General features: G+C 41.5%; 1 protein-coding gene across 3 annotated transcripts in view; it reads right to left on the bottom strand.

Moving 5' to 3' along the window:
• The window catches only part of LOC129763377 (uncharacterized), a 244,096-nt gene that overhangs the window by 172,024 nt on the left and 44,584 nt on the right, over nucleotides 1–27,488 (bottom strand). Inside the window, exon 1 of one of the 3 annotated variants that reach the window (XM_055762382.1) lies at nucleotides 4,222–5,955. The exons of the other annotated variants lie outside the window; for them this stretch is intronic. Within the exon in view, the coding sequence (XP_055618357.1) occupies nucleotides 4,222–4,558 (337 nt within the window). The 5' untranslated portion in view covers nucleotides 4,559–5,955. Of the gene's footprint in view, nucleotides 1–4,221; nucleotides 5,956–27,488 lie in introns of those variants that run through there. 3 annotated transcript variants of the gene reach the window in all.

The following is a 27,488-nucleotide window of genomic DNA, read 5'->3' as shown; positions in this document are numbered from 1 at the left end:
GAGAATCCGGAGTTGTCACATCGGGACATCGGTAAGATGCTGGGAATCGTCCAATCCACGGTCAGCAGAGTACTAAAACGATACTTCTAGAACCTAACCATCGACCGGAAGGTGAAGAACGGCAAAAATGGATGCTCCGTCAGTGAAAAAGATCACAAGCGCGTAGTTAAGCAGTTTAGACGTGATCCGAGAAGTTCGGTCCGGGATGTCGCCAATAAGCTGAATTTGTCAAGTTCATTCGTCCAGCGGACCAAGCAGCGGGAGGGCCTGCGTACATACAAGGTTCAGAAGGCTCCTAACCACGACGAAAGGCAAAACATGGTGGGGAAGACGCGAGCCTGGAAGCTGTACACCGAAATGCTGACAAAGCCGCATTGCCTGGTAATGGACGACGAAACCTACGTCAAAGCGGACTTTCGTCAGCTGCCGGGCCTGTTGTTCTTCTCCGCAGAGGACAAATTCAGCGTTCCGGAGGAGATTCGCAAGCAGAAACTATCCAAGTTTGCCAAAAAGTACATGGTGTGGCAAGCGATCTGCTCTTGCGGAAAGCGGAGCGCCCCCTTTGTGATGACCGGCACGGTAAACGGGCAGGTTTACCTTAAGGAGTGCCTACAGAAGCGCTTACTACCACTATTGAAGCAGCACGAGGAGTGGTACGAAGCCAACGGGGTCACCTTCGTGCCAAAGGAAATGAACCCGCCCAACGCGCCGGAGCTTCGCCCAATAGAGAAATATTGGGCGATTATGAAGCAGGCAAAAAAAACTACAACCTGACGTTGTACAGAACCTTATGGACGGGGTAAAGAGGAAGGTGCGAGCATACGGGCTTGGGCTCGAAGTATGAATAAAAAGAAAATGCCAAAAGTTGTTTAATAGTTTTTATTTTACTGTCTAAAATTTTCAAAAGGATCGGTCTACTGGGCGAATTTCTACAGCGTTTTTTCCGTGATGCAATTTGATGTGACACACCCTTTATTTGACCCCGTTGAATTTACCTTTTACTATAAAATTCCTAGTATTTCTAACAAAACTCATCATTTTTCAACCACTTGCAAATATCATGTTTCTCCGTTACATGGAATGAATGTTTGATACAGAAAACATGATAGAATAAAGACAGACCCCTCTCCTCTTCTCCCCTTAGAGATGGGGAGGAGTGTCTATTCATCATAGAAACGTTTCGGGCCGCCTAAAATCTTCACATGCCAAATTTGGTTTCGTTTGCTTGATTAATTCACGAGTAATGCAGAAATTTGTGTTTCATTTATATGGCAGTCCCCCCTAAGAGAGGGGGGAGGAGTATCCAACCACCATAGAATCATTTATTGCACCCTGAAACCTCTACATGCCAAATTTCGTTTGATTAGTTCTCGAGTAATACAGAAATTTGTGTTTCGTTTGTATGGCAGCCCCCCTAAGAGAGGGGGGAGGAGTATCTAACCACCGTAAAAACATTTATTGTACCCTAAAACTTTCACATGCCAAATTTGATTTCGTTTGCTTGATTAATTCTCGAGTAATGCAGAAATTTGTGTTTCATTTGTATGGCAGAACCCCCCCCCCCCTTAGAGAGGAGGGTGGGGTGTCTAAAAACCGTGAAAACATTTATTGCGCCCTAAAACCACCATATACCTAATTGGGTTTCGTTTGCTTGATTAATTCTCGAGTAATGCAGAAATTTGTGTTTCATTTAAATGGCAGTCCCCCCTAAGAGAGGGGGAGGAGTATCTAACCACCGTAGAATCATTGATTGCACCCTAGAACCTCCACATGCCAAATTTCGTTTTACTTAATTGATTAGTTCTCGAGTAATGCAGAAATTTATGTTTCATTTGTATGGCAGCCTCCCCTAAGAGAGGGAGGAGGAGTATCTAACCACCGCAAAAACATTTATTGCACCCTAAAACGTTCACATGCCAAATTTGGTTTCGTTTGCTTGATTAATTCTCGAGTAGTGCAGAAATTTGTGTTTCATTCAGTCTGAGAGGAAGAGGTGTCTGCTCCCGTGCAAAAAAGCCTGTCCACGTTGAATTTCAGACACATTTCTTCCAGTGTAGTTTATGAAATATTTCACTAATCAATGGAATATTTCACTTACATGACAGCTGAAACCCTCCTCTTTATTTCGATGTCCAACATGTTTACATTCTTCTTCAGTTTGGTAAAATGGCGTCGAATCAAGTGGAAGTATGCAAACGCATTTTGCGCGAACGGCAGCAAAATCCAACACTATCGGTACGCGATCTCGCCAAAAAGCTAAAACTGCCGAAGAGTACCGTGTTTGGTGCGTGAAAATCGTTTGACCAGCGCTTAACTGTGGATCGGAAGGGTGGAAGTAACGTAAAAAACTGAAGCAGAGGCATGGCCTGAAGGTGTACAAAGTGAAAAAGGTGCCCAATCGTGATGATAAGCAAAATTTCACTGCAAAAAGCCGTGCTAAGGTGCTCTACATCCAGTTTTTGCAAAAATGTTCATGCACCATAATGGACGATGAAACTTATGTTCTCGAAGACTTCAAACAGCTTCCGGATCTCACTCTTTTTATACTGCAATGCGAAGGAATGCCGTAGCCGAGTGTTTCCGGACCAAGAAGCAGTCTAAATTCCCCAAAAAGTACTTGGTTTGGCAGGCCATATGCAGTTGTGGTCGAAAATCCAAATCTCTATCGGCACTATCAACAAAGATGTCTACGAGAAGGAATACATCTTCAAATATACCTTAAACAATAACCAAAATACCCGAACACTTCACTTTATTCCTAACAACGGAGAAAAATTCACGAAAATTTTATTATTTTTCAACCTTCCAGACAGGGGTAAAAATGGATAAAAAAAAAATCATTTTGTATAAATCAAAGCCGATCTTCCCCAAATAAAACGGTTTAACAGTATCCAGTTTTCTTCCAGTTTTTTTGAGAGCACTCTTCCATTTTTTTGAAAAACATTATTGGCAACTCTGGCCGTGAAAGAAGCTATGGAAAATTCGAAATTTTGGAGCGGTGGTCGCTAAGACCGGGGCGCTGGCAACCCTATCCCAACCAATACAAATTGAGCGTAAGCAGCATAAACAGGGCTGGCGCTCAGGGGGCTCACGTATTGTTTACTGTTTTGAGTCATATATGTTCAATATTTGATTACGTTGGATAGTTTCCTTTGGCAAGCGATGTTTGGATACCCATCCGGAAGCTTTCTTGGCGATTTGCAATAAAAAAACTCACTGCTTGAGAATCGCGCGGAGCACTTCATTTTTAATTTAAGGTAATGATTTCTATGCTCATGATTTTCTATGCTGGCAACAAAAAGGTGGCCATCTTAGCAATCCTTTGGCTAAGACTTAGACCGCGTGTGAAATGTTCAAAAGTGTTCCGGAATTTTGACAGTGTCGGCACCGTTTGTTTCGTATCTTGGGGAAGTTCAATGAGTTCAGGAATGTCAGCTTTCCGCACAATGCGTTGAGCGCATAATTGAGCAAATTGAGGTCGTAGGCTGAATGAATGTATCCAACCTCAATTCTGCTTTCAGTCAAGATTCGAGAACCTTTTCGCTAGAATAGAAACTTCTCCTGAACCTAATGTGAGAATTAACACATCCTTCTAACACGATTCAGCGCCGGCCATCACCGCGAAAAATGGTCAGCATCTTCCCCGGATCTCAATCCACTTGACTCTTTCATTTGGATCTATGCCAGATCTAAAAAAGTACACTGGAAGACAACAATAAACCTATTTCAGTAGCTGTTGGGTTATATTCAGATCCAAAATTTAATGACTCCTACTTTGATACACAGTGTAGTATCGCTTGTGTCATGTTTTGTAATGTGTGTGGCAAGTTCGAAGATACGCCGGTATCAATTCTTTAAAGAAAGTTTACGACAGCCTGAACGAAAATCCAATGGTTACCCAGTTACTCTGTATCGAAACTCGACACGGATTTTTTTTTAAGTTTCAACAGATGCGCCTAATTTCCCCTAATTTGACACAAAGTAGGCTATAACCTGTCACCGCAAAAAGTGTGCTGCGCTGACACGTGAGAAGCGTTGACGAATTGCAAAATTTAGGGCGCACTCTACCTTTTGGGCGATGGCATTTTTTCCCGCACAATAATTACCCTGTAGCAATCGTTAAAAGCCCCACTCAGCCATCAGATAAAGTCATCTCTCAACGCGATTAAAACGAGCGTATAAACAACAGAGTAGAGCTTGGCTGCATTAAATTCGACTTACATTTAATCAGCACGACACCACCATTTCCATCGCCATTGTTGCCGCTGCTGCTGGTCTCAGTCGGTGGTAACGGCAGCGACGACTTGTTGCTACCATTGCTGGAAATCGTCGCCATAGTCGTCGGTGTCGCCGCTTTATTCCCACCACGATTGCGATTATCGCCATTGTTATTGTTACTATTAATCACATTCTGGTGCTGTTGTTGCTGCTGCTGCTGCTGTTGATGGTGGTGTTTGTTACCATTGTTAGTGGCAGCACTGCCACCAACACCCCCCTGGCCACCCTGGCCACCTTTGCCATTCTTCTTCTTGTGGTGCTTCTTCTTGCGCTCCATCATTGTGTGGCGTGTCCTGTTCTGGCCTACTGTGTATGTGTGTTACGAGCTAATGCCAACAGAGTGCGCTCGTGACGAGTGGTAGCAGGCTACCACTGCCAAGATTCGTGTGCTTTCCTCCGCTTCTGCTCGCTCCTGCCACTAGAGATTCGTTTCCAAGCGATTCACAAACCAATCTACTCATTTTCAGCCGTACCAAATGCCAAAATGGCCAAACACGGATGGTATCTTCGCTCTCGTCTAAGTACCAGTTTCCTTTTTTAAGTGTGCAGCTTACTTTGCCTTGTTAAGTACCTACTTTGTACTGTTAAGTAGTGGTCGCCGCCACCGCGCCGTGCTAATCTAACACTATTTGTTAGTCGATTTGCTTCTTGTGAACACAAACAACATAATTCCAATTAGAGTGTCACTCCGTATTTGGGACCGAGGGTTCGCCAAGGTGTTCGACCTCCACTCCACGAGAGATGATGTCATCCGCACTTCGATGCACTTCGGAACAAGTTGCTCTTAGTCAGATAGCGATTAGTCAACAACTCACACGCGAATTGGAATGAACTGGAACCACTACCGATTCTGCGAATCGGATCGAGCCAAAACATTCACGAGTTATACTTGAAGCTTCTAGGCACTGTCAACCAATGTTTGCTCCCTCAGGTCTACTTTTCCAGCAGGGCTTAGATTTTCAACCAAGAAAAAAAACACAAAGCGCGATCGTTGATCATTCACTTTCATCAATCACCTTGATCACCCGACCGACGGACCGACCAATGATTCCTGGCAGTCTCTCATAACCATCAAAACTGGAAGAAAAAAAAACACGTCGATCGCTGCTTCCCCGATGGATGGTCAAAAACCCGATTAAAGTCGTACTCCACCGCGTTCGTACCCGCGCGTATCGCGGCAAACCACTTTTGCACCTGCTGCTGTCCGACCGTTGTTTTCAAACTTGATGGGAAGTTTGCCCTTTATTTTCCTTTCTTCTTGCTTCTCCGATTCTTCCTTCCAAGTGTCTGTTCTGGTTGTGTTCTGCTGCTGCAAGTTCTGCCCGAAACAAAGAAACGCACCAACAGAGATCACCACGCCGCGTATGCGCTGCTCTGTCCCTTTTCCTGCGTTGTGTATGGTGCTTCTTGTATGGTTTTTTTTCCTATTCCGATCACGGAACGACGGAGCACTGAACCGCACTGAATCCACACCGCGCGAGACAACGATACGTAATGATAGATGGATCGCCAGAGTCCGGGCTCCGGACACACAACACACGGTTCCTCGCGGTACGCGGTGTACGAAGTAAGTGTTGAGTTACAACCCAACCAACCGACGATCTACACACAAATACCCCAGGGTTTGGGACAGCTGCTACTCCACGGTGTGTCTAATGTATGTGTGCGCGGATCACCACCTTTCACACCACTCCCACCCCGAACACGTCTGACGCATTTAGTTTTATGCAGCGGAAGTTTCGGCGGTGCGGTGCGGGTACTTCAATACGCACGATCGAAGAAGAGGTGTGCAGCATTCACTACTTCACTACTAGAAACCCGAGGGGATCGATGGGATCCATACGCGAGCGTGTGTTTGTGCGCACCGCGGGGTGGGAGTTTGAGCGGGTTGTATCGGTGTGAGTCAGAATTATCCGAAAACCAACGGAGCCTCTCGCTCTCGCGAGACTAAAGCGGAATGGAGTAATATGCGGTTGTTAACCGAGAGAGTTAGACAAATCAATGAACGGAGAAAGAGAGAAAGCGAGAGAGACGGAGAGAGCGGAAAGTGCAGCGGCTTAACTCATAACAATGTTTTATGTTTCTCTAATTCATTCATTGCGTCAAGTCTCTCTCTCTCACTGAACCTAACAACTGAGTACCGTCGTCATGGTGAATTCGTTGGCAGTGGTGGAAGAAACTTCTATTTACTGCAATAATATTAATAGGGTAGAGTAGGTAACTTTGCGGATGAAGTTTAAAATGATATTGAAATTAAATTTTTTCTTCATAAAAGTCGCTTTAATATTTTAACTACCGCGTCGCCAAGAGGATTCCATAGACAAACATTGGGAAATCAATTCTTCTACGGAATGTTCGGGGAACGGATGGTTTAGAAAATTCGTCATTGATTTATAATATCAATAATATCAACGGATATTGAACAATGATATCTTATCGTGAGGTATCCGCAGATGGTTTAACTGTATGCGTTGAAAAATCAACAATCTACATTTATTGAAAATCGAAATTTAGATGGATTTCACTTCATCCAAAAAAGTCAATTTTTCGATGTTTTTGATCTCTACAGATTTGGTTAAATTATGGTAACCCATTAATGTACTCCAATTGCGTCACAAACTAGCTATTTTTGTATCCGTTAAACGAGCTTACGATCATACAAGACAGTAAAAAAGGTTGCAGATCCGATAATGTTCCAACGGATGTCATGAAAACAAGCGCAGTTTCCCTTTTCGGAATATGCTCGAAAATGTTCAACATCCGCCGGTTGTACGAATCCTAGCAGTTATCGACCAATTTGAACCTTATCACTGTTTATAGAAATATTTGGGAACTCCCTTATTTCTTGACTTTTTCTTTTTAATATGGATGGATTCCGGCCTGGCAGCAACACTTTGAGTGCGCCATCGCTAAGCTTGCGAATAAGTTGGAAGATACAATCGATCACAAAGTTATAGTATCCGAGGAAGAATCAGCGATTTCGTGCACGGCTATGCCACCGATAGGTAGCAATAAGTTCCATTAAATAATGCGAGATGTGTCGTGGGTCCAAAAAATATTAGTTCATCTTGGGGCAACATCCATTGTTTCTATTGCGCATTAATGAAATCGGTAGCCTGTCATTGATATGAGCTGCTAGATAATTTCCTGACGCCACAGCATTATTTAATCCTTGCTTAGATTCTAGAGCCATCGTCTCAAATATTGAAAATAATTTGACTGTTCTTAGCAAATATTTTCGAGAGAATCTGCTGTAACTTATACTGGCAAAAACCAAATATATGTTCTATACATCTCAAAATACAATCAAATTTAAATCTTCAAGATTCAATACGGGTTTTGCGATTTTTAATCCCCTCGAATGAAAGTTCAAACCCTGATCTTGATGCATACCTCATCGGCTGCGTTTTTCCAGTATCTGGTCGTTTAATTAACATTTTGAGCTATTTTACACTCTTCTTCAGTTTAGCTTTGATGATATCGTAAAACATTTCGATTGGGCAGTTTGAGTGGTTCATCTCTATTTCAATGACGTCTACTCTTTCATCGCTCTACTACTGTTGCGCATTCTTGCTGTAGTGGCGACTTGCCAAATCCGGAAAAAACTTGACGGGACCCCGGTGGGACCTACTGAAAAGCAATACACTTTTTTTAGGCATTCATTGATGTAAAACTGTCTGTTTATATTGTCGGTTGTGATGAAAATCGGAGTCTTCCAGTCACAATAGCGGGTTCTCTGCAAGATCATCAGCTTACCGGCAAATTGGTCCGCTAAAACAATTTTCTATTTCTCGGGAACATCTCTGCGATCCCTCGCTACATAGAACTTCGGTCCCGGTAACTACTTGAAGTACAATTTATGGGTATATTCCGAGCTTTACTGGGAACAGAACCGATTATGTTGGCCACATTCCGTCGGAAATGTCCTGGGTTCGCTTTAGAGGCTTTCATCCGAAGCAGTTTTCGGAAAAAATCCGGAAAAAACTTGACGGGACCCCGGTGGGACCTACTGAAAAGCAATACACTTTTTTTAGGCATTCACTGATGTAAAACTGTCTGTTTATATTGTCGGTTGTGATGAAAATCGGAGTCTTCCAGTCACAATAGCGGGTTCTCTGCAAGATCATCAGCTTACCGGCAAATTGGTCCGCTAAAACAATTTTCTATTTCTCGGGAACATCTCTGCGATCCCTCGCTACATAGAACTTCGGTCCCGGTAACTACTTGAAGTACAATTTATGGGTATATTCCGAGCTTTACTGGGAACAGAACCGATTATGTTGGCCACATTCCGTCGGAAATGTCCTGGGTTCGCTTTAGAGGCTTTCATCCGAAGCAGTTTTCGGAAAAAATCCGGAAAAAACTTGACGGGACCCCGGTGGGACCTACTGAAAAGCAATACACTTTTTTTAGGCATTCACTGATGTAAAACTGTCTGTTTATATTGTCGGTTGTGATGAAAATCGGAGTCTTCCAGTCACAATAGCGGGTTCTCTGCAAGATCATCAGCTTACCGGCAAATTGGTCCGCTAAAACAATTTTCTATTTCTCGGGAACATCTCTGCGATCCCTCGCTACATAGAACTTCGGTCCCGGTAACTACTTGAAGTACAATTTATGGGTATATTCCGAGCTTTACTGGGAACAGAACCGATTATGTTGGCCACATTCCGTCGGAAATGTCCTGGGTTCGCTTTAGAGGCTTTCATCCGAAGCAGTTTTCGGAAAAAATCCGGAAAAAACTTGACGGGACCCCGGTGGGACCTACTGAAAAGCAATACACTTTTTTTAGGCATTCACTGATGTAAAACTGTCTGTTTATATTGTCGGTTGTGATGAAAATCGGAGTCTTCCAGTCACAATAGCGGGTTCTCTGCAAGATCACCAGCTTACCGGCAAATTGGTCCGCTAAAACAATTTGCTATTTCTCGGGAACATCTCTGCGATCCCTCGCTACATAGAACTTCGGTCCCGGTAACTACTTGAAGTACAATTTATGGGTATATTCCGAGCTTTACTGGGAACAGAACCGATTATGTTGGCCACATTCCGTCGGAAATGTCCTGGGTTCGCTTTAGAGGCTTTCATCCGAAGCAGTTTTCGATCCACCGGTATTGCTTCGACGCTTTGATTGAACCTTCCGATAAGCATACAACGTTTTAGCACTACACACAGAAGGTTTGGCAATTTTGAAACTTCTTTACGATCCTTGTACCCGACCATGTCCAATTCTCATGACTGTGAGCAGAATTCTCTTTTTGACGTAGAACTACGTCTTTCATTAAGGGTGCCAAATCAGAAAACAGGTCACGTTTTTATGAAATAAAGTTATCGTTAATAACTATTTTTGCCGTGAACGGACTCTGGCGATTTACATACCAAACGAATCGGAAATTCCCTAAGATTTGTTTGATATGCTGTACATTACAATCCCATAGTCTGTATATGGTTTAAATTGATGAAAATTGGAAGCATTCCCATTTCCTCATATATTTGTTCTGTCCATTTGTGTGCTTTCCCGAACAGAGCTGTCAATAACGAGCAACGAAGGGGAAATCGTAAGATGTAAAGTCTCCGTGAACAAAGAAAAAGAAGAAGAACGAAGGGGAGTATTTGTCTAGAGTATAAACAGTGGATCTCGCTGAAGCAACCTTCATTCTTCGTGAGGACACCGACTGGACAACATTATTGCTGGGCGAGCAGGACGGCGAGGTATCGAATGGTTTTCTCAAGGCAATGGAGGTGGAGGAGTAATATGAGGAAAGAGTAATGTTTTCCAAGGGCCATTTTGAAGGCTTGAAGAGACGAATGAACTGAAGATGTTTAAAGTCTCTTAAATTCAACAAGGAAAGGAAGGAAAGGCAAACTTTTAGTATCGTTCTAGATACGAAACAATGAACATCGCTTGTTCTTCCTTGTTTTGTGCCATCACATGTCTTCGTTTCGGACTGAGCTGCGAACGCGACTAAATTACTCACTCGCTGATGTCTCTGGCATTGCAATCATTGCATCAAACTGGCGCCATTGCATTAAGCTAGGCTATTGTCAACTCACCAAGAAAGCTAATGTTCTGGAATCTTGTCGGTGATTTGGACATGCTAATGATGACAGCTAAGCTAATCTAGACTGGAAATACAGAAAGGGCTTCTGTAGAGAAGAACGCAAAACAGAGATAAGTGTGTGTATATTTAGTTGCTTCAAGCCATCGATATATGGATATTTGTGTGCGTACGTGCGTGCTTTATAACCCGTACGTAAAAATAGTGCATCTTCGCTACGCTGAAACCCCATTTGTAATGATGAATATAAACAAGGAGGGGAGATAGTGGGAGGGAATTATTTACGCTAGGGTATTAGTAATGAATCTCTGCTGAGGAAAATATTCAGCCTTTTTCCAAGCAGTTAACATTGTTTGTTTTCTGTCATCATAAAGGCTTCGTTGGGGGTTGCATCAATGCATTGAACTGACGCTATAGTGAAGCAGGTGCTGAGGTTGTGCACCAAAAAATTATTTGGGGAATATCAAGTTATTCAATACGTTATAATAAGTCATTAATTTATTTGGGTTCGCGTACAGATAGAGTTTATTTCGCTTGCCGTTCTGGAATTTTGTATGTGATTTGGTTTCGCTTGCCAGTAGCAAAACTTTCTCCACTAAGGATGACAGCTGAGCTTATCTCGACCACGTATTTTTCTGCGAGTACAAGAATGAATCATCAAATTATTATTGTCAAATGATTCTACAATAATAAAAAAAACATTTCAGGGCGACCAAACTGGTAGAATGATTATTTAAAAATTTTCGAAGCATTATAAAATAATAACCGCAGTTATAAACATGCGACTTGAATAAAACTACAGCGTAGTTCTACGTCAACAATGCGGTCGTGTCTTGAACACAAGCTCCTATAATTTTTTTTCTCCCATCGGGAGCAATTAAGAAAAACACCAACTTTTTACATAGTTTTTGCAAGGGATTTCACTAGAGAACCTTTGCAAACAAAACTGATTTCAAAAATTCTAGAACCGACCGCTGAGAGTGCTTGACTGGGCAAAAAAAAATAACAAATTCCTGCTAACTACACTACCAATGGAGCTGTTCATAGATCCGATCCGATTCGATTTATTAGTATTTCGACATTTTAGACATCTGCATTATGCGTACAAGTAATACTATAGTGTAACGCAATGGTATCGTTTTAAGGAATATTTCGAAAGGATAATTTATTCAACATAAAGCAGGGGATACCTGTGTTATTTAAAAAACTTATATAAAGGTTGAACAAAGCCTGGGCAAACGAAAAATAGTACCATTTATTTATTTTATGTGTAAAATGTCTCATAATGTCCTCTGATTAATGTTAAGAGTGCGTGGAATTACAGTTGAACCAAATCCACATAGTGTGCATGTTTTGAATTACTCTCGTTATACCCAGAGGATACTGGTCGTTTAAGCTCTCTAACTCTAACTGCTTATAAGCTGTATTTACTATTCGTACGATCACTTCTCATAAGTTCTTGATAGGGTTTTGATCTGGTAGACAAGCTGACCAGTCCAGAATTTGAAACCTTTTCATTAAACCATGCCACTTCCGGATTTTATGAATTGATGCCAAATTACCCAAAACACCGTGATAGTTTTTGATGCAAAAACAGAAGTAAATGATTTTGAAGTACTTCGTTGCACTCCTGACCGTGCATTTGTGTTGATGAAAAGCTATCTGAACCGGGCCTTTTCGAAAATATTTTCTTTAAACCATCAAACTGCCGTCTGCAAAGTTATGAGTTGAAACATTACATGACACGCTCCGTAAGTCCTTCCAGTATGAAGAAATTCTATTCAAGTTGAATTTCTTTTCATCAGAGAAGTTCTCCTGAAATAAGGAAGCCCATAGGATTAACTTCCACATTAGTTTTTGGACCCGCATCTTTGGAGACGGGATTTTTATGGTTCGGGAAGAATTTTCTCAAAAAGGCCTTGTTTAGATAGCTCACCATCAACACGAATGAACAGTCAGAAGTGCAACGAAGTACTTCAAAATCAATTACTTCTGTTTTTGCATTAAAAACAATGTGATAATTGGGTAATTTGGCATCAATTCATAAAATCCGGAAGGTCATGGTATGGTTTAATGAATAGGGGCTTCAGATTCTGGACTGGTCAGCTTGTCTACCAGATCAAACCCCCATCAAGAGCTTATGAAGAGTGATCGTACGAATAGTAGATGGCAGCAGTATGAGTGATTTGGAGAGCTCTGCGTAAAACGAAATACACCCTACAACATGGCGCAGATTGGTCGAAACCACCCCGAATGGTATGTTTGAACTGGTTGAGAACTAAGGATGACCTACGAATTAGAGACTTATTGTAAATCATGTGAAATTGACGTTAACTTTGTAAAGGAGTAAAAGTTTTTCCATCTGGTTCTGGAATTTTAGTTTTTTTTAATGTTTCGCGCCAGGGGGCCTCCGTAGCCACATTGGTTCGCTTAGTAAGCGATCGATCGTGAGTTCGAAACTCAGGGCCCTCATTGACCATCTTTGTGTTGTTACAGAATAGCTACGTCCACGCAACAATCATCAGCGATGGAGATCGATCCACGGTCGAAATATGATCGATTCATCCATACAACTGCTCTGCTCTGCCAGACACATCGGGCTGCTGTTCTATAAATAACTCAACAATGATCAATCAACTGTCTCCGCTGTCCGGTCTAACTGGATAATGGAAGAACAGATAGAAAACTCTTACGCCTAAATGGCTGCTACTGTGTAAATGTGTACCATATGGAATGGTATAGAAGGGAATACTCTAACGCCGAAAAAATGGCAACTGTGTAATGTGCTAATTATAGATATGATAAATATGTGACATGTACACGATTAAAAAATTCGGCTCTGTTACAACTAAAATGCCAATGAGCCTAAAATAAATAAAAGGGGAAAAAAAAATGTTTCGCGCCTGGACACAACAAAAATGTTCAAATGGCCAGTCTTATAAATGAAGATAGTTATTATGTCTTGCACTATCTACATATCTCTGGAAACTAAGAAAAAATGAGTGGTTCTATAGTTGTGCAACGCTGTGTATTGTTTAATATTGTTTCATGCTAATAAAACAGATTTTTCTACGCAACAAATGTCTTTAACCCTCTACAGCCCAAGCCCACCTTTAGACGGGCTTCGCGGATTCTCTTTTCAAATTATTCAGACATTATTTTCAATGTTCAATCCCACTAGAACGTAGAATATTTTCATCTGTCACACATACACGTTGTTTTTATGCTGGCAGCTTTTTGCTAGGAGTATTTTATGTTGAAAGTCGGAAATTCGAGATAAAAGTGGAGTAGGTTTTTCTAGACACATAAAAAAATCGGGCGGTAGAGGGTTAATGGGAAGAAAAAGTACAGGTGGAAAACGATTTTCACCTCTTCCAGTACAGTGGTAACATTGCACTTAATCTGGAATGAAATTCTCACTGGGAAAACAGCTGTTTCTTTAACCGTATGTGCAGGAAGTGAATATGAATTTTTGGGAACAATCAACAAATTTGGAAAAAGTAAGTGAGAATCAACATTTCCGTGTTAAATAAATATTCTATGCGAGAGGGTAACACATTTTCTGCAAGCGGTAAAAAAATCATTAACGAAATGGATGTGTGATAATTATGCAAATTATGCAAATAAGGTAACAATGTAAATATTTGTGGATTCGAAGTTTACCAAATAAAACTGATGAAATACAGTACTCGCCCTTATAAAATTCGAGGTAATCCGCAGCATTAAAGAGTTTGTGCATTAAAGAATTTGTGCTTTGAGCATTCAAACCACATCAAGTCGTTATTTTCATTCAAAAATCTAGAACCTCCTTCAAGCTAACTAAAAACTCGATATAATTATCGAAACTGCACCTTCAATATTGACGAATCTACGCAAAGCTGCATTAGCTCATGCGATTCCTACATTAGAGCTCAGAATCACAAAAGTGATGATGTATGTATTTCTACATGTTTAAATTAATTTCTACTTAAATTCGTTTTAACCATTAAATGTCGTCAGTAAATGGCAAAAAAGTTGGATTTCTGTATATTTACGATGATAGATAATCTTCGAAATTTTAATGTTTGATCTATATATATAACAATGGAGTGATGTCTGTCCGTCTTTCTGTCTGTCTGATTCGTATGTACTCGGAAACTACTGATCTGATCGACATGAAAATTGGTATGTAGGGGTTTTTGGGGCCGGGGAAGGTTTTCGTGACAGTTTGAGACCCCTCCCCCTCTCTAAGAGGGGGCTGCCATACAAATGAAACACAAATTTCCAAATTTCTCGAGAATTAATCAAGCAAATGAAACAAAACTTGCCGTATGGAGGGTGCAGTTTAATTTTTCCATGGTGGTTAGATACCCCTCACCCTATTCTTTAGAGGGGGGGGCGGTGATCTGTCGTACAAATGAAGCACAAATTTCTGCATTACTCGAGAATTAATCAAGCAAATAAAACCAAATTAGGCATATGAAGGTTTTAGGGGGGAAGAAACGTTTCTATGGTGGTTCGACACTCCTCCCTCCTCTCTAAGAGGTGGCTACCATACAAATGAAACACAAATTTCTGCATAACTCAAAATCTAATCAATCAAATGGAGCCGAATTTGGCATGTGAAGGTTTTTGAATATGAGAAATGTTTCTATGATGGTATGACACCCCTCCCTCCTCTGAAATGGAAGGGGGTCCCGTAAAAACAATACAAATATTTCAACCAAACATATTGAAATATTTGTATTGTTTTTATAATTGATTTTTTTTTAATGTGATAAAACGCACTCCTATATCTTCTTCTATCTATATAAATAAAAATGGATCACCGAATGTGCTGATGAGAGCAAAACTCGAGAAAGGAATTGTCCGATTTAGAGCTGTCTTTATTCTATCATATTTTCTGTATCAAACATTTATTCCATGTAACGGAGAAACATGTTATTTGCAAGTGGTTGAAAAATCTTGAACAAGGATTGTGTCTAAAAATATATTATAATGATGAGTTTCAGTAGAAGTACTAGGAATTTTATAGTAAAAGGTAATTTTAAAGGGTAGTCCATGCTTGTCCATGCTTGTCCACGGTGAGGGGGGTAGGGGTTATGAATAATGTCCACATGGACACGCTTAATAAGTATAGTATAAATGAAGTCTCAAAATTTAATCTGCATTTTCAAGATTTTTTTAAAACTTTCCATCCTTAGTACTTAGTTTTACCCCTTGTTTGGCATTAAATGTTGTTTTTATTGACGTGTTCTTGATCGGTTGTGTAATTGACCTGCTATTTTGATTTATTCGGCGAAATTATTTAGTATTGTTTACCATACAATAGAACACAACCGGCCTATTCGCAATTTTTTTCGACTACAGCGCCATCTGTTGTCGGACACCTGATACACAGCAACATACTTGGAACATCACTAAACTTGAGCCAAAGCTCTTCGCACACTAGCTGTCGTCTACGCAGTCTACCCAAAGGCGAATACGAAATGGAAAAAATTTGCGCCAAGTGTTGTGATGCCATCACCGGGATTGAATATGTTGTCTGTCGTGGTTATTGTGGTGCTAATTTCCATATGAGTACATGCTCTGGTGTTACGCGAGCGATGCTGTCTTACTTCTCCTCGCATAAAAAGAATCTGTTCTGGATGTGCGATAAATGCGCCGAGCTTTTTGAAAACGCACATTTCAGAGCAATTTCAACTCGTGCTGACGATCAGGCTCCGCTGGTAACGCTTACTGCGGCAATATCCGAGCTTCGCGCTGAAATAAAACAGATAAATTCAAAACCATCTGTGCCAACTTTATCTCCTGCAAACAACAACTGGCCATCACTTGAACCACGTAGAGCCAATAAGCGACCACGGGATATCGATACTGTAGTGGTCGTATCTGATAAAAGCCGATTTGGTAGCAAGCAGCCTGTGGACGACGTTGCAACTGTACCCATATGCAATGACACCAGAGATAACAAATTTTGGTTATATTTATCAAGAATTAGATCAGATGTGACAAATGACGCCGTCAGTAATATGGTTAAAGCCAACCTAGCACTAGACGTGAATCCAGACGTAGTGAAGCTTGTCCCCAAAGACAAGGACGTAAGCACACTCAGCTTCGTGTCCTTCAAAATCGGTCTCGATCCGTCGCTGAAAAGCAAGTGTCTGGATCCAGCGACTTGGCCTGTTGGATTGTTATTCAGAGAATTCGAAATTCATGGCACTCAAAATTTTCGGGTTCCGTTGAAAACGAGGAGACCAATGACTCCGATACAACAGCAAGACAACAGTTCTTTTATCACGCCAGCAAGGGAACTCACATAAGGACATCCATCCCGGGACGCAACAGTACTTGCATGTTGGAAGGCCCACATCCCCCTATCACAGTCGCGCCATCCCTACCAGTTTCCTGCAGTCGTCCCGGTCCTGTGTTTGGGTCAGGAGAAGGGGTCTTCCAGCCTGCCTCTATTGGCATGTATTTTTTTAACAGTAATGTTTCGCCTCCTGACAAAGTTATCGCTTCTAGGCAAACAGACCTGCATACATCATTTTTCGTAAAAGACTTATCACCGAGATGCTATCCTGCCGAGCTTATGGAAGCTACTACTCTCCTCACCGCAACTTCACCAAGACGCACGTTAGTAAGCATGCAGGAAGTCTCCAACTCTCCCGACTCAGTCGCGTCACCAGTATCGGCTGTGGTATCGTCTGTCGCATGTTCCAGTCAACAAAGTCGTCTTGGCCCTGAAGTCGTGGTAGATGCGGAGATCTTCCAAAATCTCCCAACAGGCGAGTACTCACTTTCTGGAACACGTGCGCTGCCTGATCAATTTCACTGTTTCAGCTCGACAAGTGCCGATCCTCGGAAAAATCTGCAAACTACCGAACAAGCAACGCTTACACTTTATTATCAGAACGTACGCGGCCTCCGCACCAAAACGAACGATCTGTTTTCCGCCTTGTCCAACAGTGACTACGACGTCATCGCATTCACTGAAACCTGGCTCAATAGCGACATCCAAAATTCTGAGCTTACAAGGAATTACACGATCTATCGCTGCGATAGAAATTTCAAGCTCCAGCTGTTTCCAGCGAGGAGGAGGAGTTTTGATCGGCTTGAGAAACGGACTGCAGGGTGCGTCGGTCGTTGTTGCTGGGTGTGAACGACTAGAGAACATCGTCGTTCGCATTACGTTACCGAAGTTCGAGTTATTTGTATGCGTTGTTTACCTCCCACCCAACAGTGAAACGGTTTTATATGAGAATCGTTCTGCTTGTGTCCAGAAATTGATTGAACTTGCCGGCGATAAAGGACGTGTATTGGTTGTAGGAGATTACAATCTTCCCCACTTGTGTTGGATGCATGATGAGGACAAAAATTCTTTGTTACCGGTAAACGCTTCCTCCGAGCAAGAAATCGCTTTGATAGAGCTGGTTGTAGGATGCGGTCTCTATCAGATTAATGATCTGACTAACGCAAATGGGAGGCTGCTTGACCTGGCGTTTGTTAATGAGAAGAATGTCGATTTATTTGAACCACCGTTACCAATGCTCAACATAGATCACCATCATAAGCCATTCGTTTTGAAATTCGAAATCACTAGGGAAAGCCACAGCTCGAACGTCTCGGACGCTTATGATTTTGATTTTCGTCAATGCGATTTTGCGTCGCTGAACTTAATGATCTCGGCTATCCGTTGGGATGAGTGTCTAAATGGGTGCACCATCGACGAGGCTGTTGCCAATTTCTATCAACGAGTGTTCGCAATAGTCCGTGATATCGTCCCAATGGAAAAACGACGCCGATGCGGTAGGAAGAGACACCCGTGGTGGAACAACACGCTGCAGCATCTACGAAATCGTCTTCGCAAAGCCAGGAAACGTTATTTTCGGTCGAGAAGTGAACTGTGCAAGGTTGAGCTACGTGACTTAGAGAGCGAATATAACTCTTTACATGCGCGATGCTTTAATAGCTACATTCGTCGCACAGAAGACAGAATCAAACAAGATCCCAAATCGTTCTGGTCGTACGTGAAAAGTCGAAAACAGGCAAATGGAATTCCTCATCATGTCTTCTACAATGGGGTTTCAGCCGAGACTCCACTCGACTCGGCAAACTTGTTTTCCTCTTTCTTTAGCAGTAGCGTATCTAGACAGTTTGCCTCGATATGATTTTCATATGGCGTCTTTCAACTTTTCTGTCGGCGATGTGCTGGACAAACTGCAGGGACTAGATGCTACCAAGGGCGCGGGACCAGACCGACTATCTCCGCTTTTTATCAAAAATTGCGCCGACTCGCTTACCGTTCCCACTACCATCCTCTTCAATCGTTCCATTAAGGAGGGTATTTTCCCAAGCTTGTGGAAAACTGCGGCTGTCACTCCCATACATAAATCTGGCAGTATACACGACGTCGAGAACTACCGTGGCATTTCTATTTTGAGTTGTTTGCCGAAAGCCTTCGAAAGTCTCATCCACGATTTGCTTTACCCGCACGTGCATCGAATCATTTCCGAGCACCAGCATGGTTTCGTACGAAAACGCTCGACCACAACAAACCTGATGGTTTATGTCTCTTCGTTGGTCGCCGCTATGGAAAATCGTCAGCAAATTGATGCCATCTATATCGATTTCACCAAAGCGTTTGATAGAGTTCCACATTCTCTTGCGGTGGACAAATTGTGCAGAATGGGCCTACCCGCTTGGCTGACTCGCTGGATTCTTTCCTACCTCACCGAATGTCGGGCTTACGTACGAATTGATGGAGTTAACTCGGTCCCTTTTGACATCACGTCCGGTGTACCTCAAGGCAGTCACCTAGGCCCTCTTATATTTGTGCTATTCGCCAACGATCTCTGCCATTCCATCAATTCTCCGAAAATAATGTACGCCGACGATCTGAAATTCTACCGTGTAGTCTCATCAGTAGTTGAGTGCTGTGCCATCCAAGCTGACATTGATGCGTTGCTGAACTGGTGTGAGCTAAACGGAATGGAGGTCAACACAAGAAAATGCAATATAATATCATTCTGTCGGACAAGAAATCAAACGGTCTTTGACTACAGAATGTCCACAACGAGCATCGTCAGAGTCAGCACTGTCAAGGACCTCGGTGTGCTACTCGATAGTAGGCTGAATTTTGCTCAGCACATAGCAGCCACAACAGCCAAAGCATACTCGATGCTTGGCTTCGTAAAACGGAACACGCAGCAGTTTAAAGATGTATATTGCCTGAAGACACTCTTTTGCGCGCTGGTACGCAGTGTACTTGAATATGGTGTGCTCGTGTGGGCGCCATATCATGCCGTTCAGGTGAACCGAATTGAGCGAATTCAACGAAACTTTCTTCGATATGCGCTTCGCTTGCTACCGTGGAATGATTCTGTTCGGCTGCCACCGTACGAGCAACGTTGTGCTCTGATACAACTTCAGAGCTTGGCGAGTAGACGGATTCTATTGCAGCGGCTATTTGTTTTCGATATCTTCAACGACAACGTGGACTGCTCGATACTGTTGGGAAACATTAACATCAATATTCCGGCCAGAACAACGCGGCGTGCAGCTTTCCTCCGTCTACCAATGCATCGTACTATCTTTGGACAGAACAACCCGTTTGATGTATGTTGTTGCCGTTTTAACGAAGTGTTTAGTAATTTTGATTTTACCGTTTCCAAGAACGTATTTAAAAATAGAATAAGCTAATCTGTCTGTACGATCAATTTCGAAGACTAGTAAATAAATAAAATAAATTACATTTTCCGTTGAACAGCTTCACAACTAGTTATGCAGTTTTCCTACAGTTTGCCCTTAGCAATCGGATATGATTTCTTGGGAACCAAAGTGGGGCCTCGTACTTTATGAACGTTTGGTCATATCTTAATAGTGACAGATTGCCAAGACTGATCAGAAAAGTAGATAAACTTAAGCCAGAAAAAGTCAACATCTTCAGAAATCTCATTTTTTAGTTGCAGCTATTAATGGAATTTGATAATTTTTTTTTTGCATTTTTCTGGACACTTTGCAGATCTAACGAGGTATGTATTCAATTTGTTGTCCTGTTGTTTTTCCGGAAAAACAACCTTGCAGTACGTTTCATCATCCATAACGACACAACCGTATTTCATCAGCAAATTCTTGTAGAGCATCCTTGAGCGTTCCTTTGATTCCAGATTTTACTTCGCATTACGGTTCGATACAACTTGTGTCTCGACATTTCTCAAAGTACCCCTTCATTTGTTTTTTTTAAATTTAGGATTGCGAAGCTCGTGCCATTTTCTCTGTGTTTTTCTGTGACAAATCCAGGGTCCGCTTGAAAAGAGCAACCCTTTTTCGAGTGAGTTTTTGGGATTCCTTTGCCTTTGCTTCGATTTCCTGATTTCTTGTCGATGGTTAGACATTTTTCAAATTGTAACAGGACGTGAAATAAGTGATGTTTTGAACAGTTGAACAGTTCAGTCGACTCGTGAAAGGATAGTCCAGATTTTTATTGCGTACGTGCAGGATAGATTCGTGACGAGCTAGTTCCCGGACGGCATGATATATGCAAATGAACTCATCCTGATATTTAAAATAATAAATTTATATTTTCATACAGCTTTACGATTAATTATTTGCCAGCATACTGCTATTTTTTTAATATAATGGGTTTTTGATTCTCCAAAAACTTTGTCAAATATCGTATTTCAATCAGACAGCAGGCTTTCAAGCTATGATTTTCTAAGAATCGGGTGCTATTAGAATTTGTTATAAGATATCATAATGATAGCACGTGCCAAATCTAAGAATGATCTGCTCGAAACCTATAAGGGATGTTTTGATGCGAAATTCAACAACGGAAATATTTATTTATTTATTTATTCTTAGTCTTCGGTGTTAAATCGTACAGACTGTGACTTAAACTAAACTAAATTTCTAATTCTGTTAACGAACACATCCTTGCTGATACAGAAATCAAAATTGTCATAAACTGCGTTAAAAGCACGAATACATGCACTAAAAGGATTGTTGAACCCGTAGTTTGTTCTGCTATCTGATAGTCGAAGAGCGTTGTGATGTCGAAGAGTGCGAGACGGGACGTTTATGTAGATACTCTGAAGTAATGCCGTGCAATCCATATGATTTGTGAGAATGTCGAAGATAAACACTCGCTGCAGCTTCAGGCGTCTGGCTGATAATGTCTCCAAACCAATCAGCAGGCAGCGTGATGTGTACGGTGGCAATTCGGTAGGGTTAGCCCAGGGAAGCTGACGAAGAGCGAATCGGATGAAATGCTTCTGTACTCGTTCAAGTTTCAGACCATGTGAGACGTGATAAGGTGCCCAAACTGGCGCTGCATATTCCATAACACTGCGTACTACGGAGCAGTATAGTGATTTAAGAGCATATACATCAGTGATGAATGCTGTGTGGCGACGGATGAATCCCAGTGCAGAGAATGCCTTGGCTGCAGTTGACACAACATGCTCACTGAATCTCAGCTTACTGTCCACGGTCACACCTAGGTCACGTATGGAATTAACCCGCTCAAGAGCGGTCGAATTAATATGGTAACTGAATTTAATAGCGGTTTTACAGCGGGTAAAAGAGATAACTTTGCATTTTTTGATATTTACAGTCATACCATTTGCATCGCACCACAACAAAAGTTGATCTATATCAGTTTGCAAAGCTTCACAATCCAGGACGGATGCAATCGCCCGGAATATTTTCAGGTCGTCGGCAAAGAATAATTTTTTCGATGACAAACGGTGGGCGAGATCGTTTATGTATAGAACGAAGATAAGAGGCCCGAGTACGCTTCCTTGAGGAACTCCAGATGTAATGTTAAACGATGCCGAGACTTCGTGATCAACTTGTACGAAAGCTATCCGCCCGGTAAGATATGACTTCAGCCAATCAACTATCCAATTTGGGAAGCCTAAATCTGAAAGTTTGTCGACAACGAGGATGTGAGGAACCACGTCGAAAGCCTTTGAGAAGTCCACGTGGATCGAATCTACTTGGCAACGGGATTCTACTGCAGGAAACAATGTGTTACTGTATTCCATCAGATTGGTCGTCGTTGAACGACGCTCGACGAAATCATGCTGGAATTCGCTGATTAAAGGCTTGGCAGCATTATTCAGAAAACGATGGACGACTGTTTCGAAAACTTTGCCCAGACAGCAAAGTATCGATATTCCACGGTAGTTTTCGACGTGATTCATGCTTCCTGCTTTATGGATTGGGACCATTTTAGCACTTTTCCACATTGACGGAAACGTACGCTCGGCTAATGAATGATTAAAAATTAACGTTATAGGTGAAACCAGTTCGGCTGCGCATCCCTTGACGATGAATGGCGTCAATCCATCCACACCAGGTCCTTTGGAAACATCCAAATCGTTCAGCGCTTCGAAAACGTCTCTAGTAGTAAAACGGAAATGTTCACAGGTTCACAGGTTGGCGGCTTCTTTGGCTGTGCTTGCTCGGCGTCCTTTATATTCCACATTGCATGGAATGTGTTTCGATGATTTTTGAGCTCTAACAAAAGCCCAAAAAGATGAAGGATTCAACTTCAAATCAGATTGGAGCTTATCTACGTACGCTGCATATGTTGTCTTAAGCAGAACATTATATTCACTTTCAATGTGTCGTAGGATGTTGCTGTTTTCTTCAGATCTGGCACTAAAGAATCGATTGCGGGCTTTACGAAGCTTGTTGAGCAAGTGACGGAGCTCGGGCGTCCACCAAGGTTTACGGGTAACAATGAAAGTGCCAGTGTGGCGACGTGGAACTAGCTTATCGAAAACGTTATGTAGCGTAGCATAGAAAGCAGCCACAGTTTCATCCAGTGGAGTACAGCTCAAGCGTTGTGCCCAGTCAATTACCGAAAGTTCATTTTTCAACGAGCTAATATCACATCTTTTGAAGTCGAAATACGTGGCTTCCGCCGGAGCGTGACTAAAACATGGCACAGTTAATTGAGTGTCCAGCCTCAGAATGAACGGTTTTTGATGTTCATCTAATTTTAGGAGTGGAATTGGAGGGCTAAAATGTTCGACGTAATCAGGAATGTTGACATACGCTAGGTCGAGAATTCTACCATTCACGTTCCGGAGTCCGTTCATCTGAACAAGTCCAATAGCGGACATTGCTTCGGTCAGCATTATCTCCTGCTCTGTTGATGCGTGCACGGGTAGATAACCGATTATATCTTCGTCAAATTTCCATCGAAGGTCTGGTAAGTTGTAGTCGCCTAATGCTAAAACAATGTCAGCGTTAGTTGAGTTGTCGCATACGTCCTGGATTGCATTAGTTTGCGCAATATATTTGCTTGCATTAGACGACGGTCTGAGGTAGATTCCGACAACATAAAGTGAACGGTTTGCTAATTTGATGCGAATACTAGTTTGTTCAAGCTGATCGCAATTATCCACAGGGATTGCACTGCATTGATGGGAAATCTTGACGACAATGAGCACTTCGCCACCTCTTGATAGTTCACTTGTAGAATCACTTCGATCGCATCTGAAGATATGATAGTCGGATGACAGTTCGCTATCAACGATGTCAGGTCGAAGCCATGTTTCTGTCAGCACAAGAATGTCATAATCGCAGCTGGAAAGCATCAGTTGAAGCTCGTTCGTTTTGGTACGCAGTCCCCTGACATTTTGGTAATACACCGACAGAAAGCGATTGGTTGACGTCGTGTTTGTGTTGAACATTAGAGCCGAATCAATTGGAGATGCGCCATTCGTTTCAACCTGTCCAGGGCAACTGAAATCCGAAAAAACTTCAGGCCGAAGAATGGAGGAACAATTCAAATACTTGCCTGCGAGTAGATTGAGGAAAACCCTTTCCCTTTCCACGAATACAGGACCGGGATGACTCTGGTGACATAATTCGACTGAGTCACGTGTTGTGCGATTGCTATCGGTGGTTGGCACGACTGTTTCGGGTGGGTGGGGGTCTTCCTTACGGCTTTCGCAGGTGCATCCCGGCGAAGGTAGTCCTTTTTGTGTGTATTGCGGTAGACTAACTGGTGCGAATGTCGTGTGAGTTGAGTTCAGTTGATCGTCAGCGTTGGTGGCCTCGGAGCGTGCACTGCTGCAATCCGAAGAAACTTCAGGCAGGAAAAGGCATAATAGAACCAATAGACAGATCACTCAGGTCAATTGTTCTAGTGCCACGATCCGTTGCCAAAGATAACGAGTCGTTTTGCTCCACACGAGGGCGTTTTACTCCAGGCTTAGGCCATGCACGAAGCGAAGGTGTGAACGATTGATACATTTTTTCTCCAGCCGCTTGCGTTTTGGTCGACGCGAGATCATCAACTTTTTTGCCCAAATTATCGACTGCAGTAGCGAGCAGTTCGATTTGGCTCGATAAATCAACAGACGCAACGTCAGCAGCAGGAGATGCGCTTTGAGTTTTTAATGTGTCTTCCACGTAGCGTTTAACACTCCGGCCGTTTAGCTCAGATCGGCACTCAGAGCAAATGAACATTGCTTTCCCTTGAGTGAATAGATCGCGGCTGGCACGGTGATTGAATCCACAACATTGTTGACTGATGTGGAACACGGCATCGCAAAAACCACAACAAATTGGTTCAATATCGTTCACTTCCAACAGGCATTCTTTGCATTGTTTCTTCGCCATCGGTTTGCTGGGTGATATGTCCAACGGAATATAGCTAGTGTAAGCACTCGCGAGGCGGCGGGATGACAGATGATGATGGGAAATAATGTTGTTATGATGATGAGTTCGGCGTCGAAAACTTGCAGATTGCGCGGAATCGGAATGTACTCCAGTGTCCAGGTAGGTATCAGGTAGGTAATGTACTCCAGTGTCCAGGTAGGTAAACAGGGACGATATAGTCAATGTAACAGCCAAAAAAACAGAAAATTTATAACACGATGAAAAAGTACCAACAACAACAATAAACAGTGATGCCAGTGAATATCAAGACATAAATGGAATTTGGAAGAAACCGATTAGCGATACAAATTAACTATTAGGTAATGTTAGTGAAAAATTAAAAAAACACAGAAAAAACACGACTTCTAATGAAGCCAATTTGCTTTATTTTTTTTACAAAGCCGTTTGAATTAAGATAACAATCGGGATAAAACGGGATTAACGTTACAGGTCCGGTAATATAAAATAAACTTTAAATATAGGCGCAATTCAACAATTTCCTTGATCCAAAAACATGCAAAAAATGTCCACGTGGACTCGAGGGGAGGGGTTTAGTAAATGTCCACGCTTGTCCACGGAGGGGGAGGATGGAGTCTAAAATTAGGCTTTTTCTGTCCACGTGGTATGTGGACAGCCCCTTACTGGCCCTTACACTAATAATATCACGTATTACTGACCGTTTCACTACTATTATTGATGATTTTTCAATGTGTTCACTAGAAATCATTATCATAAAACAAAACATTATTCTAATAACAGAACGTAACAGTAAATAAGGAACAATCTCTGTTCATGATTTCACTTCTCCTAATAAGGGGCTGTCCACATACCACGTGGACAGAAAAAGCACAATTTTAAACTCCCCCCTCCCCCTCCGTGGACAAGCGTGAACATTTTCATACTCCTCCCCCTGTTGTCCACGTGGACATTTCTCTTGATTTTATTAGAATAATTCAGGAAATAACTTAATTGCGCATGAATTAAATTTTAATTTCATTAAAGTCTATTTTGTTTCAAATTTTACTTGCTGAACCCTGCCACGTTTGCCGTGGCTCATTGGTGTTTTATGACAGAAAAATGAGTAGTAAAACGAAGCGAATATTCCATATGAGTTTAACTTTGAAATACTTGTATGTTCTTTATTCTTTGCAGTTCATTCGCCTCTAATTTAAATACTTGTAATACTTTGTTTTTCTATTATCTTCGAAGATATAAAGGCTATCTGGTTTGTCAACACGGAAACGCGCAATATCCAGTTGAACAATCCGCATCCGAATATAAATTACAAAATTCCAAGGATTGATCTTGAGCAAAGCCAATCGAATAAAATTAAATAGATTTAAAATCACTATCAGACACAATTTAAGCTCACGATTTTTAAACACATGCAAAGAATTGTGTTGCTGTCACATAGAATACATATTCAATACTAGAAAGTTAATTTACTTTCACAGAGTTATTTCAGAAGTGTGCTCATTTCATCTGGAAATCTTGAAGCTTCTTGAGGCGTTGGCAGTAGCAACAACAATTATTGAAGTGGCTCGTATGTTGTATGTTGTTATGAGCTTCATCAGAGCTCGAGTTTTTGAAGCGCACAAAAACGAACAGAACGATTTTATACACATAGACTCTTTTTCTATCGTTTAAAAGGAATTTCAAAAAAGGAAAAAATAAAGTAGGAAGCATGTACTGATATCTATAGATCCTCACTTGACAAAGGATGAGGAGTAAAAGGTCGAAATTTTTCAGAGCACAATTTGTTCCAAGCTACAAATTTCTAGTGTGTGATGTGTATATGTGTTGTAGATAAAATACTTTGCAAGAAAAGATAAAGCGTTTATAGTTTGTTTTCAAAGTTTCTCTAGATTTTGAGAATATATGCTTAAAAGCAATCCAATCAACATGATTATTTTTTTTGATTCATAGAGAGTTTCAGTAGAACTATTTACTAAAGAGGTATTCTCTATCGAATGAAAAACTATCCTTTGATTTCGAATTAAGAATATTTCATGAAATAATGAACGCACAGCAAATCGATGGTCAAATCTACTCATCGCAATCTTGGAAATATTTAATACATGGTCCAGTTGATTAAGTTAAGTTAAGATTTGACGGATGCATTATTTTATAAAAGAGTTACAGCGTTTCAAAGATCACTCAAAACATTTTCGACATTTCGCCACAGGAAATGTCTGTTCATTCACACGATCAATTCACATTTAGTCATAGTTTCAAAGGGTACTAATACCTTATTAAAAAGATTTTCAATATCTATATATATTTTTTTATTGACCATCCTGCATTGAGTGTCTAAATAGCTTCCAAAATGCCCGTGGGGAAAAAACATCAGAAAACTCACAACTCAATTATTTTTTTTCTAATCTTGCACGATAAGTTATTTGTATTGCTCTTTAGTCGAGAGCAATTCAACGCCAAATTAATCCTCCGTTGCCCCGATCCTCCCCATTTTATTGAAATTTTGTTCATTTTTTC

Source organism: Toxorhynchites rutilus, chromosome 1 (genome assembly GCF_029784135.1).
Source record: "Toxorhynchites rutilus septentrionalis strain SRP chromosome 1, ASM2978413v1, whole genome shotgun sequence".
NCBI classification, from domain to species: Eukaryota; Metazoa; Arthropoda; class Insecta; order Diptera; family Culicidae; genus Toxorhynchites; species Toxorhynchites rutilus.
The sequence above is the reverse complement of the archived record's forward strand: the minus strand, read 5'-3'. Positions and strand labels throughout refer to the sequence as shown.